The sequence below is a fragment of the Ciconia boyciana genome, chromosome 6, assembly GCF_034638445.1.
Source record: "Ciconia boyciana chromosome 6, ASM3463844v1, whole genome shotgun sequence".
Classification (NCBI taxonomy): domain Eukaryota; kingdom Metazoa; phylum Chordata; class Aves; order Ciconiiformes; family Ciconiidae; genus Ciconia; species Ciconia boyciana.
In genome coordinates, this window is record NC_132939.1 from 28,064,433 (window position 1) to 28,077,929 (window position 13,497).

At 46.2% G+C, this 13,497-nt stretch overlaps 1 protein-coding gene across 9 annotated transcripts in view; it reads left to right on the plus strand.

Annotated features, from left to right (window-relative positions):
• The window catches only part of AMBRA1 (autophagy and beclin 1 regulator 1), a 136,672-nt gene extending 124,213 nt beyond the window's left edge, over positions 1-12,459 (plus strand). For all 9 annotated transcript variants that reach the window (XM_072865044.1, XM_072865042.1, XM_072865046.1 and 6 more), the window contains 2 exons: positions 1,346-1,539; positions 10,859-12,459. In XM_072865044.1, the coding sequence (XP_072721145.1) occupies positions 1,346-1,539; positions 10,859-11,349 (685 nt within the window). In that variant the 3' untranslated portion in view covers positions 11,350-12,459. The remainder of the gene's footprint in view (positions 1-1,345; positions 1,540-10,858) is intronic.
• Positions 12,460-13,497: the final 1,038 nt, after the last annotated feature.

The window sequence follows — 13,497 nt, forward strand, 5'->3', positions numbered from 1 at the left end:
GGGGCTTGATGCAACAAAAACACCATGCAAAGTAAATGGCCTTTGGAGGATAACTGAAGAGTGGGGGGTTTCACAGAGATGAGTGTAAATCCATTGGGCGGTCCCTTTAGTTTCTGGTCATGGGACAGTTGTTTCTCAGCAATAAACTCTAAAAATAAAGCTAAATCCCTTGACAGCCCTGTTGGCTGCTTCATCCAATCTGTCTGGTGATGCACACATTAGTTACTGTAAACATGAGGGTGATGCTGCCGTCCCTTGCTTCTTGCTCCAGTGATGAGTACTTCTCTCTAAGCCAGCTGTTCTCAGCAAGAAAGTGACAGTCTTGTTTCTGAATTGCGAGCTCCAGGATCCCAAGGAAGTTATGAGCTGGAGTACAGGGCAACGTCTGTGCTGTTGTACAGCCTTGGTCTGATTGTGTGTGAAAAATAAGGAGTAGAGATTCTTTACTCTGCCATGTGAGTGGATGTTGCCACTACTCACATTTTTGGACACCACATAATCAGTCTTGCATGATGGGCTTAGGAGCAGCTTGAAGGCAAAAGTACTGCTCGAGAATGATCTCAAAGAGAGAGCAAGAAAAGTGTTGCAGGTTTCAAAACCTTATGAAAAAAGGTTGTGAATGAGGCAGTCTTTCCTAGAATCTCTTTACCATTCCCAGCACTTACAGCCAGAGGTCAGTTTTGGAAAGAACATCCAAGCATTGTCAAGATTCAGCTCTTGTAGCGTCATACACTTCAACTATTCAATTCTGAGAAGCTAATGAGCCTTGAGGTGGTTCCTGTTGTTTGCTTTTGAGAACAGAGAATTTCTCTTGTCTGACTGGAACGGGCAGAAATGCTTGCTGGAGTGCATTCATGTGTGATGCTGACAAACTAGGAGGTCCAGAGGAGGGAAGGGATACAGGCTGCGTCCTTGGGAGTTAAAACTGCTCTGCTGACGTGCAGAGGGAGGTCGTGTGTGTGTTTATGGTCCTACGCTGCATGTTGTGTTGCCTGCTCGACTCAGTGACCCCAAGACAGAGTTGTTCTGCAGGCTTAGTGATGCTGCAGGGATATCTATCTATGCCAGTCAGCCACGCTGCTTCTGTGGAAGGGTGAGTGGACTGTAAGACTCTGTTGCCTTAAAACTCAGGAGACCAGCCAGCTGAGGCTGGAGAGGGGTGTTTGTGTGTGTGTAAATAAGTGCAGGTCACAATTTCCTCGAGCCCCATCTGCATAGTGGCTAGCAGGTGCCTAGAGTTGGTGGTTGGAGTGGAGGCAAGAAGAGGCTCAGGTGGATGCTTCAATCTTGCTGGGGCACGTTGCCTCCAATGCTCCTGGTCTTATTTGTTTTTCTCTCTTTTCAGAACCAGCAGAGCCACATGGAGGACAGACAGGGACATGGGCCTGATGAATGCCATAGGCCTGCAACCCCGAAATCCCCCCACCTCTGTGACTTCGCAGGGCACCCAGACCTTGGCGCCTCAGCTGCAGAATGCCGAGACTCAGACAGAGAGGGAGGTACAGGAGCAGGAATCCGCCTCTGCAGGGACTGGGGAAGGTAGGAGCTTAAGCAATGATTTATCTGACAGAGCTTACCTGGTGAATGAGGAGTTTCCACATAGGTTCCACATCCTATCAATGCATTTGAACACTCCTGTTATCTCTTCAGCAAAGATTTCTCCAGCCTAATTTGTCTGTAGCCAGGCCAAGATGATCAGGAGAGTGAATCTCTGTCCATATGAATAGAGAAGTTGTCTTTTTCACATTCTTTTAGAGGGCAAAATGAACTCTTCTCCAGATCATTGTGACTTTGTATAATCAACTGTACTGGCATCAATCCTCACAAATCTCCTGAACTCTAACCATCAGTAAGGCTGCAAACTGTTAAGAATTATCCTTTCTACCTCTGTGTTAGCATTTAGCTTGGTCCTTCAACCTCTGCATCCAAAACCTGTGCAGGCTTCACAAGTTCAGCATCTGGATACAAAATAAAAAACTGTAAATCACTTCTCATAAAGCAAGTATGAGTATTCTGTTTAGTCTGATTGATGAAGGCTGTGAGGAGTGTCCAGCTCAGCTATTCAAAAATGTCTCTGGTGTTTTCCAGTCCAGGAAAACTTACCAACATGTAAAGAGCTGGAAGCAACTGATGTGCAATTCCTATATGATGATAAAGTCACTGATCTTTTGAAGGCATGATGATTTTGTCCAGGCTTCTTATCTCTATGCTGTAGCATTGTGCTTGAATCCAACTCTGAAAGCTTGGCTAGGAAGGAGTTGGGCAGTATATACATAGAAAAGACAGAGAAAATCAAGGAGACAGTTTTGAAGTTGTTGGTTCACAACGAACCCACTTGGCTTTGGGAAGCAGCCCATTACATGCATGTTTGTGCCTGTATGCTTGCTTGCACTCTGTCACTCTAAAAGATGCTTTTTGGCATGTGACTCTTCCACAGTTTCTGCTGTGCAGCATCCAGCATGTGTGATGGGGCTTTGTGTTTCTCTGATCTCGGGTCTTCTGTTCAAAGTGGCAAATTCCTGACCTGTGGGGTTTCCCATCTGTTTATCTCACCAGAGCTGAGATTAACCTCTCTGGAAAGTTAGTGCAGTTGAGGGCATGTGAATAAGGCTGGAACATAGGATGTCTGGACAAATGCTGAACTGTGGGAACTGGTTCTTCCACTGGATGTGGTATTTAGACTGAGAACAGGGTATAGTGTGGGACCTTCTTGCATCAAGGCCATGATGGCTTACGCTGCAGGCTTAGGGGTCTTTCTCTGCTCTGTTAAGCCAGTGGAGTTCTCCAGTGCTGCTTCTCTCTGCTGCTGTTCTGCAATCGTCTGAAGGTTTCATTATCTCGTTCTTTCCAATCAACCTTTCAATTTTCAGATCTAGATCATGGTTTTTAACTAGACCATTAATGAGATGGGGAAGGGTTGTCCTTTACCAGTGCCTTGGGCAAGGTATCTCTACAAAGAAGCAAAGCATGTAGCATTTGGAAGAAAAGGAGTGTAGATAACAAGCCTAGGACAGAGACTTCTCTTTTTGTCTCCCTTTCTTGCTTGGAAGAAGATTGGCAGGTTCTACATCTGGTGTGATTTCTGGCTCAGATGCTGACTTTATTACATGTCCCCTTGCAAGTGGCCTCACCTGCAAAATGGGCTGTCACACTCCTGTCTCTTATATAAGGATCTTTAGAACAAAGGAGTTCTTCCAGTAAGGACACATGCGCTGGAGATGAGCCAAGCGGTCTCACCCTGTAGTTGAGCAGTTCTTACGCCAGTTGCATCTTCAGTGGAAATTCCTGTGCAAAGGCTCAAGAGCAGCTCAAAACAGGGACCTGTCAAGACATTAACTATCAGGAGCATGTAGGATCCAAAACACCAACTGTAAGCCATGACAGAGGAATAGTACAAGAACCGATCACAAAGCAGAAGGACAAATTTTTATCTGCTGTTGCAAACACCTCAGTTAGCGAGGGACTTGTGGCATCAGTGGTCTGGTTCTTCCAAGAGTCTTTGTGCTTCACATTACACTTGAGCCCCATTGTGCTGCTTGTGACATTCAGGTTACTGTTTTTCCAGCATCATAAATTCTTGTGATGCTTGTCCAGTGCGTTCAGGCAGGCTAGATTAGATGCTGTGCTGGTTTTCTGATGGTTAATTTGCCCACTGTATCTACCATAACTCCTTGCCTGTTGAAAGGGAAACAGTGTTTCCTAACAGCAGGATCTAGATGTCAGGGACACAAAGGGGGAAAAAAAGGAAAAAATGTGCTAGCACAAACTTGGTGTGTGACCTAGGGCAAATTACTAATCATTTACCAAATGGGAATAAATCTTCCCATAGTACAATACACTAGAGGCTGTGAAGATTAATTAATGTTTTGTATGGGGCTTTGAAGATGTAAATCACTACGTAAAGGCTTAGCAGTATTATCAGCAGCAGAATGGATAAATCAGATGTGATTCTGAGTAATGTAAAGGAAAGTGTTTTAGTTATCACCTTGTCATGAGGGGGAAAAAAACCCAAAACAAAACAAAAACCCCTTGAATGTTTAAAAAAAATAAAGAAAGAAAAAGAAAGGCTAGTGCTACCCCCAAGAATGGGTTTCTGTTCTATGTCCTGTCAGCCCTGCTGTTGTGAGGAATTCTGGCTCCGGGCATTTCTTGCAGATATGTGCTTACTGTACAAAAAAAGGAAAAAAGTATGCAGAATTGCATCAGAAATCTAATTAAGCTCTGTGCGGGTATAAATAGTTTCCTTTTCTCATGCAAAGCTCTGCGGGGACTTTGCTGTTCTGATTATCTTTCTACCTCCTTTGGAGGAATGAGTATATGATGACTATTAGAAGTGAATCCCTCTAATGTCTGTATCTTTTTGTTTTGCAGCAGTTGATAGCTGCCTTGTGAACTCTGCTCCCAAGCCACACATAAAGCAAAGGAAGCTAGAGTTGAGAGAAAACTAGGAGAGGTACCAAGAAATGCCTAAAACAGTGTTTCAGCTGTCTCCTACTTTCAAGCTGACAGACATAGTGATGGAGTTGTAACTTTGAGGCACTCTTAATTAGAAACAATCTGTTGGGAGTTATACTATGCTTTCCCTTGCAAATGGACAGGCATGATGGGGGAGTGTCGTGGATGGAGTGAGAGCACACTTCACTCGCAAGAGAGAAGTAAAAATATAGTTTATTGATACAGAATAGGGAGTTAACAAAGTTCAATGCGACAGTGTTTTAACAAGATTCGATGGCAAGGTACACTTGATTATTTACTGCATAGAGGACAGGGTCAGACAAAACTGTCAGGGAGACCCTCCCGTTGAGTCATGAGGTTCAGAAAAGATCCCCTTGCTTTCTAAACTCCTCCTCAGAGAGGAGTCTAGGTGCGGCTAGATCCAGTCCTAGTCCCAGACTTGGTCAATGGTTTATGTCTAAAGGATTATACGTGTGCAATCAATCCTTTATCTCACTTAGCTAAGATTTCAAAGTTTAGCATGCTATTAGTCACTTACCGAGGATCTGTTGCAGCAAGGAATCTCTCAACCTCGAGGAGTAACCTTGAGAGGCGTCCCTGCTCAAGGGGAGATCCTGGCGTGCAGCCCGCTGCCGTGCAGGAGAGCTCAAAGGGCTCTTGGGCTGCTCGCTATTTATGGGGGATAAGATGATTGACCCATAGTCATATTTGCATGCCGACCACAGATTTTAGTTTCTTCAGTGGGCGCATTGCACAATAGCCCTAGGCTATTGTGTTGTTATCTGTCTCCTGAATCCACTTTGAGCCGATGCAGCCATCGTGACCAGATGCATCCATTACAATCACCACTGGTGGTTATCTCCTGAGCAGGGTTACAGGAGATAAAGGTCGGGGGTGGGGGAAGCACACCGTCACAGGGAGGGATCTGTATTCAACTGTCAAATTAAATCTCACTTAAAAACCAACAAAAATTCCTAATGAGATTTAATGGCCCAAAGCTTTAACCTTTAGAAATTGTAATTCCCAGTCCAGACTGGGTCAGGCTCTGGCTGCCACTTGTTCGGGCTGCTGGATCTGTGGAGTAGGGTGCAAGTGGGAGTAACTGTCAGGGACTGCAACTGTGCAAAAGGTGCTGCAGGCTGAGGGAAAGGGACTTTTGCAGAGCTGCAGGACACTTGTTTGATTGTGCACTCATGCTGTCCCCTGGCTATTGACAGTATATCAATACATCTTTCAGGTATTCCAGTGGTTTAAAAAGAAAAAAATAACCCACACTCAAAACTTGATGGAAATAACTGAAAGGCAATTGTCACCTCAGTTTCTATTATCTGCCTTGTCTTTGGGGCTTAAAATTCAGATGGCTAGCTCAATGCTCATTGTGTGCAAGTAGGCACATGTTATGAACTACTGAAATTGTAGCTGTCGGAAGACTTACTGTCAGTGGATTGCTACTTTGTCTGTCTTTGGGGGAGCAACATACTGACTACTATCATGCCATATACAGCTTTTAACCTATTTGGTTGAAGTGTTTCTCACCAGCCAGTACAACTTTCCATCATGTCCAACTGCTTTCAGCAGTTGCAGCAGATACTTTTGAGAGGGAAAAAGGTTGTAAAATGAAGGCTTGGGTTTGTGGGATTCAGTCTGTTCCAACTGTTAGTACTGAAAAGACAGCACATGCAAGTGAAACTTTCCTGGTGTAAGCAAAGCATCCTGAGGATGCCTAAGGAGCACTTATAAGCAGAGTCAGTGTGCCTGCATGTGATGTAACTTATTTAATCTGAGACATTAAGAATGTGTGTCTGGGGGCTGCATGGGCAGGAATACCCTATCCCCAGCCGAGCCTCATGAATGCTGAAAAGAACCATGTTGTTTTACGTTAGCTGAACATGTTCTTGCAATGCTGTTGTCAAATGTGATGTGACTTTTGTGCGATTAGTGTAGAAATGGGAACCAGGACACCAGGGATCAGCTTCCAGATCTGCCTCTCGTTCTCCAAGTAGAAACGTGGGTAGATCCCTTAGCCTTTCATCTGCCCATCCATCTGTAAAGTGTACGTCATATGTCCTATAGAACTGCAAATTTCAGTTTCTCTTTAAAGCCCTCTGAAAAGCACTTCCTAAAAAATAGAATCAGGTTCTAGAAGCATGTACTACGCAAGCCTTTACAGTGTGAGCTACTCCAAGTACCTGGCTCTCTTGGGATTAAATTATGGGGGCTACTTTTAAACTCTCATTACAAAAATAAGCTTCACTCATACAAATCACCAAGGTGAGATATTGCTAAGAAATTTGTTACAAGTCAAAGCAGTTGTGTCTTTTCTGAGTTCTGTGGAGTTGTTTGGATTATCTTCCTCAGAAAGGAAGCGTGAACATGCTTCTGAGCTTGGTTGGGGAGAAAAGTAACTGGTAGTATTTCTTCTGGCACTAAGGGAGATGTGATTATTCATAGCTGGGTATGCTGTGCTGTGACCCTCCCTTTCCTGTTCTTATGCAAGGAGTGAATTCATTTAAAAATGCTGATATTTTTGTCTTTGAGCATCTGAATTAGTGGGTCAGCTCACACCTCAGAGCTATTATTCTATGTTCTCTGAAGACTTGGATATCTCTGCAGTGCTTACTCTTAGTTGTAATTTTGAAGCTTTGTTTGCAAGCATGGCTACTAACTATTGCTGGTTTTAGAAAGAGGAAAGCTGAAAATAGGAAAAAATTCAAGAGCGATGTCAGTATATCACACAGCCACAGAGGAGCCTGATCTCATCCTTGCTTCTGTGGGCTTTGCTCTTTATCAGGTGTGTGCCGTCCATGCCCAGAGATAAACAAGTTGTGCTTTGCATAAGTACTTCCGACACCACCTCATTTAAAAGTGGAAATGCTCCTGCCTTATGCCCAGCTTCATTGAAAGTTTGCTAGATGTCTTGCCTTTGTAGTCTTCTGTGTCAAACTCTTATCTTGCTGGAGTAGCATGGCAGAGGACTTCTAAAGACAGATGCATTAGAGAGTATTTTGTTAAATACTGGAGCCAGTCAGCTAGATTGACAGAAATCCCCTGGTCTTTGGGATAATTACTTTCAAGAGTAATGTTTTGTGTCTGTGTTTGGGATAGATGGGGTTTTGGACCTCCGGAAAGGTCACTTTGGTTAGAGTAGAAAAGGTTTGTAGGAGCACAGCACTGCAGACACAACACTAATACTTACTTGTATTGCGGAAGGGAACCATAGGTGATGCTTTTCTGTCCTGTCAGGCACAGAACTTGTGTCCCTGTCCAGAAAAAGATGGAGACTGTCTCTAAAGATTGCTTCCTGCTCTGTGATGGATTCTGATACAGGGACAGCCTGGATGGAGGATGAATTGGCAGGTGCTATGCTTACACTGGTACTTCACACACTGTAGCTGGAGCTGGTTAGCTCAGTTTTCTAGATTTTGTCTGTAGTGCTTAGTGAGGTTTTTCTATTTTTCTGACTCTAGAAGGTAGGCTTAGAAGAATGAGAGCTTAAGATAAAGGATTTTACAGAGCCTGGGAGATCAGAATGTAGTTTTGAGCATAAAATGAGAGAAGAGGAATTGCTTTCTCCGTATGGAGAATTAGATGTGCTGTCACTTGGCCTACTCCTACACAAGCTCAGGTTCATGCTCTGGATATGCCTAAACTCTTTGGAGTCTGAAAACTGTGTCACAAGTATGGAGTTTCTCTCTGTCCTGGTTTTTTGTTCAGCTGGTGGTGCAGGGAATGGGTTTTGGCCACTGCAGCAAGTTGAAACTTCTAGCAATCTGAGGTGTGGGGTTTATGGCATTGCTGTTGTTTTGCATAAGTGCCTGTGTGCACACTCTGAACCTCCACCAAATGGAAGTTAGCTTATTTCACTCGCACTGAGTACTAATGTAGTCTGCATTGGCAGCCTGGTGAAAGAACGTGTGTGGGAGTCACCAGGCAGTAGAAATGGGCTGTATGTGAATCTGTGCTGTAGCTCAGCTCAAGGCAAATCGCGCAGGAAGCTTTGCTCTGAACCAGTCAGCCAAAGTCATTGTCGAAAACTGAGGGGGGGAAGGGGAGGACAACCCCCAAAGCAGAGGTGCTTGTTGGCTGCTTGAATGGTGAGGCTCACTTCTGGCCCTTGATGGGCTGTCTTTCTGGAAATTCCAACACTGCTGTGCTCATGAAGGCTCATGACTTGCTGATTTCTGCTGTGGCATCAGCCCTTGCCTGTTTTCTGAGCAAGCAGCTGCCTCAACTGGAACTTCAGCCATGGCACATGGTAATTAAGGGGCAGGGAAGAGCAGGGGGTGCTGTGGTATGCACCGCCTGCATGGACTCCTCTGGTGAAGCACTTGTTTGTAATGCTGAGGAGCATTGGCTGGGGATCCTTGCTGATTCGCTGCTCGAATGCTCCGGTATTGGTCTAGTTTATAGTAAGTGATCTGTCAAGAGCACAGTACCTGCTGTTTCAGGACTTGTGTAGATAGGGCTGGCTGGCCTGTCTCTAAGCCAGGTTGCACATCTTGACTTCCTCAAGCTTCCTCTCTGGCCTGGCCAGATGGTTGGTAACGAAGTGCTTATGACTGTGCCCTCAGAAGGAAGCGATGACTGAATCCAAAACCATGCTTTTCAAACCTTCCACTTCTGCTCATGATTAATGCTTCAATATCCCCTGGCATGTGTGTTTTTCACACTGAAGCTTCCAGTCTAATAGCTGCTTCTGTCTGTTCTCAGTCTTTGTGCTGGTCAGCCAGGTTCCTAGTTCACACATCAACCATGTCCTAGTTCATGCATCAACCACACCCTGAACAGGATTTCTCTGCTAGAATTGTGGGTAAGGCTCTGCCCAGGGGGTATTCTTGCTCACTTCTCTAGGCTCTGCTCCAGGTTCTCATGTGGTTACTGGTGTCTCTGTCGTCTCACTGATGCTCTAACCAAGGAGCTATGTAATTGTTGTATGTATAGTGACTATAGCAGGCTTACTACATTCCTAGCAGAAAGGGACTTATTCTACTTGTGAGAATTAAATTTGCCCTTAATGTCCATAGTATTTCTACAGCAGGGCAGTATGTCAGCAGACTTGCTTGAAGATTAAATTAGCCGTACCCTGTGGTGGAGGAAGCTGGTGGTGTTTGATGCAAGTACCACTGAGCCCATGAGGAAAGGGAATAAGCTGTCACTGACTGACTGCACAACATGTTAACAGCTTCAACTATCTTGCTTTTTTATAAATAACCTCTACAGTGACATGGTGTAGACTGTGCTGAATAGCCCAGCTCCCATGTTGGATACATGATCTCCACCCCACAGCCCCAAGCGGTTTTGTCTTCCTAGTCAGTGTGGCATTTTGATTTTTATTGTGTTTTAACTCCTGCCTACATCTAGACTTGTTGACATTTGTGTTCATTTCCTTGGTGCCAGGAGAGCTCATGGCTTTCTCCTCTCCTCTAATCAGCACTGCGATGGCTTCATGGAGCTGAGAGTGAGATTTATCTCTTTAATAAGAATCGTCAGGATCCCACTGTGGAATGATTCTAGCAGTTTATGATTACAGATTGTTTTCCCCAGACACTCTGGGTAGGGTTTGTAGCAAAAGGAGGATGCTGGGAAACAGAACTGGGCTGGACTTCCCTGCCATGGGGGTTTAATCTCCTACATGGACTATTTTCTGTGAGATTTTGTTCTTCAAAAGTAATCTTCAGCAACCAAGGCATCTGACGATGGTTCCCTCAGAGCTCAATGCAGCCTGACTATGAAGGGAAGGCTCAGAGAGGGAGTAGACAAAGACTCTAGATCTTAAGAGATGTTTTTTGCATTCCTCAAAAGATAGCAGTCAAGGGGAGCAGGAGCCTACGCACTTGATCTTTCCTTGATCATAGGTGATGTGGAAGCACAGACTCTGTTCTGTAGCTGCTATCTGCTCTTGACCAGCTGCCTATGTCCTCCCTGATACTGGGGAGATTGCCATCATGTCATCTGCCTGGGGCATTCTCAAACAAGTGAAGTTGCAAAAGCCACAGGACTCATGGTGAAATGTTTAGTTTATTGCAGTGCAAACTGAGGTTTTTCTTCCTGCCCCTGTAGGATTGGCTGGACTGTCTCTGCAGCTGTGAGAAAACGCACTGCCTCCTTGACTCCTCTTTTTTCCCCACCTTTATGGCTAGATAAGATCTGCTTCTCCAAGGCTTGGACATGCAAGTCTGTGAGGCATACCTGTGGGAGTGGCCAAGATTTTCTTGACAGAGTTCAGTGCCTTTGTTTGGCACTTCACCGAAAGTTACAGAAATGAAATGTTGGGCTCGCTCTGGAACAAAACCTGTCTTCTGTCCCAGCACATGCACGCTGCATGATGCATCTACCCAGCATGCTTTCTCTTTGTCTTGTAGTTTGCCTTGTGCACCAAAGTTGCTTCTGCTTTCTTTTGCAGGTGAAGGTCCAGAATATGGGGCGAGTGGGGAGGATGCCCTGAGCAGGATCCAAAGGCTGATGGCAGAAGGTGGCATGACTGCTGTGGTCCAACGGGAGCAGAGCACCACCATGGCGTCCATGGGCGGCTTTGGCAACAACATCATTGTGAGCCACCGGATCCACCGCAGCTCTCAGACTGGTGCAGAGTCCACCGGAGTTGAGGGCACATCAGCACAGCAGTCCACCTCACAGCAGCTGGCAGCTGAGCTGGAGGGACGGATCCTTTCAGAGTCTATGCAGCTGTCAGAGCATGGCCTGAGCCCGCGGACAGCCCCTAGTGGGAGTGAAGGACAAAGTGCTGGTGAGCTGGACCTGCCAGAGCAGGCCCAGTCCTCCATGGACACTGAGGGACCAATTGAATACAGTGACCTAACTAATAATAACCATCTTCCTGACAGTACCAACTTCTATAGTAATGACGGCACCAGTGGGGAATCACGGAACAGGTAGAGATTGAGTTGTGTGTTGGTGCTACCCTTGTACTGCTCAGCAGAGACCTGTACCTCACAGCTGGCCAGGAGCTGGAAGAGTAGGGACGTGTGGCTCTGACAGGATGCTGGTGGTTCAGAGGGCTTCTCTATCCTGGGTGAGTGGGAAGGGATAAGGACCGCAAGGTAAGCCATGGGGAAGAAAGCATACTTAACTTCCAACATTCCCACTGCTAAGAGTTAACAGGAGTATGAACCATACTGGCTGCACATCATGCAGATTTTGAAGCCCCATGGGATCCCCTGAGCTCAGCCCTAACCCTGCAATTTGGTCAGTGTCATCCTTTGTAAAGCTGCTTTCCTTTCCTCTTTCCTGCCCTTTTATGCCCAGGGGCTGATCAGTAGAGTGAAGAAAGGGAAGGGGGCCTGCAGCATCCTTCTGGAGACTGGCAGTCCTACTGGGCAAACCTGGGCGTGATGCTCCAGCTCCGTTGCTGGAGTGGAGGAGTCTTCCAGGCCACAGTCCCACTCCGTGGCACAGCACTGCTCCCCCCTCAGAGTGTGGTGTTCTGAGACCCTGCCTGCCTGCGCTGTGGTCTTTTCTGGGAAGAACTGGGCTTTGCCAAAACCTGCATGGCTCAGGATCTGCTCACAGGAGGGAACTTTCCTTTTTTAGAGAGTTAGTTTAGTACTTGGCAGGAACCTAAGCAGAGCTGCTGTATAGATGGGTAGAGGGACAGGGGCTACTGCTCTCTAGTCGGGATGCAGTTCACGCAAGGATGTTCTAAGCTGTGCCAATATTAACATGAATGAGCCATCCCAGTGGTTTCATGGTGCCAGGACTGAGCTGTACCTCCTTGGCAGGGGGCAGGAAATGTCTTTCAGCTCCAGGCCAGGGTGTGAGGTATGGGTCTGTGATGTAAGGTGTTGCATGTGAAATCTTGACCTTGTACATGTAGTTTCTAGTGGAGAAATCAAGGCTCTGATATTTTGTTTTTAGTCTCAAATGTGATTTTCCTTTTCGTTTGTAACTCTCCATCCCTAGCAGGCTTGTGGAGGAAGGACGGGGAGAGCGTGAGTGCTAACGAGGGAAACACCAAAGATCAATGTCATTAAAATATGACAAACCCTTGCTTGACTTACTGTCTTAATTTGTGTGATGGTTGTCTCTGTGTTCGGCCTTGGGACAGGTACATCTAGCTCAGAAGCTCAAGGTAGCTTACAAATTACAGGTGATGACCACCCCCTTCCCAGGAGGAAAGCAGGCTCAGCCTTTGAGTTGGAAGCCCAAAACTGGGAAACAGGGAGGAACATTTGGGAGTCTTGATTGCAAATCGCCTTTTAACCAGTCTGGAGATGAGCAGGCACTTCTGAGGTTCCCATCATTCAAGTACTACAGTAGGGAGAAAGAGAAGCGTTTCTCCTATCCCGCTTAAAAAGGTACACAGAGGTGCAGCACTGTCTGTCTTAGGCAGGTAGAGTGTGGTCTGTCTTGCTGACCTCTCAAAGCAGAAAAGGGGTGCAGTATCTGGCTGTTCTGGATGAAGGAATGCACGCCCCAGTGTTACCACTCTGCTGTGAGGGATGCTTCCCCTGCTGTCTGAGCACCTGCCAGCAGCTGCTGCACTCCTGCCCGGCTCCTCTAGACTCTGCGCTGCAAAGACATTACAATAAATAAGGCTGTCATTAGGCAGCACTCAAGCTCCCAGTCAGAAGAGTCTGTTAGAGAACATTAAGCAAATCTTCTCTTAAATCACAGCCTGGAAATGAACCTTAAATCAAATCAGCTGCTGCCAGGCCTCATTGTGGAGTGTTAATGAGGCTCTAAAACCTGCCCTGAGCCAACCACATCCCTGATCTGACAGGAGAGCAGCCTGAAAAACGGGATTCCCTTGTGTGGTGAGGAAGGTTTCATGCATCCCTGTATTGCCTCAGTGCGGGGTGGCCTGAGGATGTGCTGGCACTTGGGAGCCAGAGGAGCTATGTCTCAGCTGAAGACTTGGGCAGACAGGGTGGTGCAGGTCTAGGCAGAGCTGTTTACTGCTCTGCTTGAAAACAAAGAAAAACAGAGCCTGGAAAAAAACCTACTTCTGCTTCAGCTCAGCCTGGCATCTCCTCTTCCCTCTCCCTGCACAATTCCTGGAAGAGTCTTGAGGCCCGTTCTTGGTAG